This window comes from Penaeus vannamei, chromosome 12 (genome assembly GCF_042767895.1).
Source record: "Penaeus vannamei isolate JL-2024 chromosome 12, ASM4276789v1, whole genome shotgun sequence".
Classification (NCBI taxonomy): domain Eukaryota; kingdom Metazoa; phylum Arthropoda; class Malacostraca; order Decapoda; family Penaeidae; genus Penaeus; species Penaeus vannamei.
This window is the reverse complement of record NC_091560.1, coordinates 10,677,404-10,679,903: the sequence shown is the minus strand read 5'-3', so window position 1 is coordinate 10,679,903 and position 2,500 is coordinate 10,677,404. Positions and strand designations below refer to the sequence as shown.

At 48.2% G+C, this 2,500-nt stretch overlaps 2 protein-coding genes across 3 annotated transcripts in view; one reads left to right on the top strand and one right to left on the bottom strand.

The window, feature by feature from the left end:
• The window catches only part of LOC138863468 (protein GVQW3-like), a 1,253-nt gene extending 1,109 nt beyond the window's left edge, over nucleotides 1–144 (bottom strand). The window contains exon 1 of the mRNA XM_070127620.1: nucleotides 98–144. Coding sequence (XP_069983721.1) covers nucleotides 98–144 — 47 coding nt within the window. The remainder of the gene's footprint in view (nucleotides 1–97) is intronic.
• Nucleotides 145–1,842: 1,698 nt separating this feature from the next.
• The window catches only part of LOC113803426 (ras-related protein Rab-8B), a 4,934-nt gene continuing 4,276 nt past the window's right edge, over nucleotides 1,843–2,500 (top strand). The window contains exon 1 of one of the 2 annotated variants that reach the window (XM_027354203.2): nucleotides 1,843–2,025. In XM_027354203.2, coding sequence (XP_027210004.2) covers nucleotides 1,899–2,025 — 127 coding nt within the window. In that variant the 5' untranslated portion in view covers nucleotides 1,843–1,898. The remainder of the gene's footprint in view (nucleotides 2,026–2,500) is intronic. The other variant, XM_027354204.2, reaches the window with a different exon arrangement.

The window sequence follows — 2,500 nt, the reverse complement described above, 5'->3', positions numbered from 1 at the left end:
TATAGTCAGCATTGTATATAGAGACGATTATAGTATAATCAGGATGAACAGGGTGGCCCGCCCTCGTCGGCGGATTTTGAGTCTTTTTCGATGTTACACCGATGGCCTCAAGGCCGAGTTTCCCGTCCTCTGGAATAACGACATTCGTATTCCTAACCGAAATAACCGTCGCGTTCAGAAGTCAGTCATAGCCGCCGCGATGGCCGAGTGTGGAGGGTGCTCGTATTCCGAGACGGATTTTCTGCGCGAGATTGACACTAGCCAGGAAAAAATGCTAGAGATGTGCTTCCGCCACGGCCTCCTCCGTCGTGAGAAAGATTGCGGCAGGTGCGGGCAGCCAACACGTCTGGACCTGAAAAAGAAAAGATTCAGGTGTGATAGGGCCGTGGCGGTCAGGAAGCAGAAAAGGCAGAGGTGTGACTGGTCTGCTTCGATGTTTGTGGGCTCTTTCTTTGCGCAATCTCGCCTCGATGTTGAGACCCTGCTGATCTTCGTGATCTTCGTCCGGGAGATGGTTCACTGGGCTCTTGATCGGCAGGGTATGATCGGCGGCCAAGGAAAGATCGTCGAGATAGACGAGAGCAAGTTCGGGCGCCGCAAGTACAACGTGGGCCGAGTGATTGACGGGCAGTGGGTCTTCGGCGTATCTGCAGGGAGACGCGCGATCTCTTCCTCGTCCCGGTGGAGGATCGGACCAGCGACACTCTCCTTGCAGTTATTAAGGAACGGATCGCCCCGGGGTCGATCATCATCTTCGATTGCTGGAAGGCCTACAACTGCCTCTCTGACGAGGGGTTCGAGCACCTGACCGTCAACCACTCGTACCACTTTGTAGATCCGGACACGCAAGCTCATACGAACACGATCGAGCGGCAGTGGAGGGAGGCCAAGAGGAAGGTACCGCTCTGTGGCCGCAGGAAGAAGCACTTCGCAGGGTACCTGGCTCGGTGCATGTTCCTCATGCACTACCAGGACCTGAATGTGAGGTTGCACCACTTCCTGTGTGCTGCAGCGTCGCTGTATCCTCCGGCCTAGGACCTCCTGCCGGACGCACCCTGCCTCCTTCACATTCTGCGGCAAAGGAGCACCCTCCCTACTAATTTGCGGCATTAATCAGGTTAGTACCTAAAAAATCCTAGTTTATTGTAGGTTATCGGCTCCGCATCTAGTTCGTGTGCGCTCTATCCTGCCGTGAATACGTGGTGGAGGTTTTGTTTCCTCGGCGGGGGTTGGGGGGCGGCAGCCCCCCCCCCCCCAGGGGAGGTCGCAGAGGGCGCAGCCCTCTGCAATGGAAAGTCATGTGAATAACTATAATTATTTTCACTGTTAGGTTAAATCATTAGGGTAATTTTCTATATTACGTCCGCCGCTCCGACATCGTCGCCCCCGCAATCGGAACCAAGTTTGTCGCTAACGGGGGGTTTCCGCGCAATAAAACCTATATATTTGCACTGTATAGAGTGAGAGGAATCCAACAATACCAATCGTCGATATCGGTTATGCGGACGTAATATAGAAAATTACCAAAATCATATTTGTTTTTATATTCATATATTTACACACACGCACAAACACAGACACACGCATACGCACACGCACACACACACATATGTGTGTGTGCGTGCGTGCGTGCGTGTGTGTGAGTGTGTGTGTGTGTGTGTGTGTGTGTGTGTGTGTGTGTGTGTGTAATCGTATATATTCCTTATGATAACAATCTCAACATGCAAAGGATACAACAAAACAGTTGCCAAAAGGCCAAGAATCACATCCGGTACGTACGTTTATGGGAAGTAATTCTCCCACCACGTCATGCACTTCTTATCAAACGGCGGCGATAAGCAATCCACAACCCGTAGCCACACACGCCTTTACTCATCCGAGCTGCTCACACGTCGACCATGGCCAGGACTTACGACAACTTGTTCAAAGTGTTGTTGCTCGGGGACGCCAACGTAGGCAAGACCGCGCTGCTGGTTAAGTTTGCGTCAGAGGCCCCCACGGACCATGCCTTCATCTCGACGATCGGTAAGGGGGCTGGAGAAGACAGAGGAGGAGAATGTATAGGTTTACATACATACATGCATACATACGTATATACATACATCCGTATATGTATGTGTGTTCGAGTGTATATGTATATATATATATATATTATATATATGGTTTATATACATACATATACATATAAATGTGTGCGTGTTTGTTTGTTTGTGTGTGTGTGTGTGTGTGTGTGTGTGTGTGTGTGTGTGTGTGTGTGTGTGTGTGTGTGTGTGTGTGTACGTGTGAGTGAATGTTTACACATATACCTCTGAAAATATTTATATATATACATATATATATATATATATATATATATATATATATATATATATATATATATATATATATATATATATATACGATGGCAAAATAACACGGAGCAAAACAGAGAAAATGTAAAGTAGTGTCTGTGCAAACCCCGGAAACACTTTCATCAAGTACATCTGGCATAATCTCAACA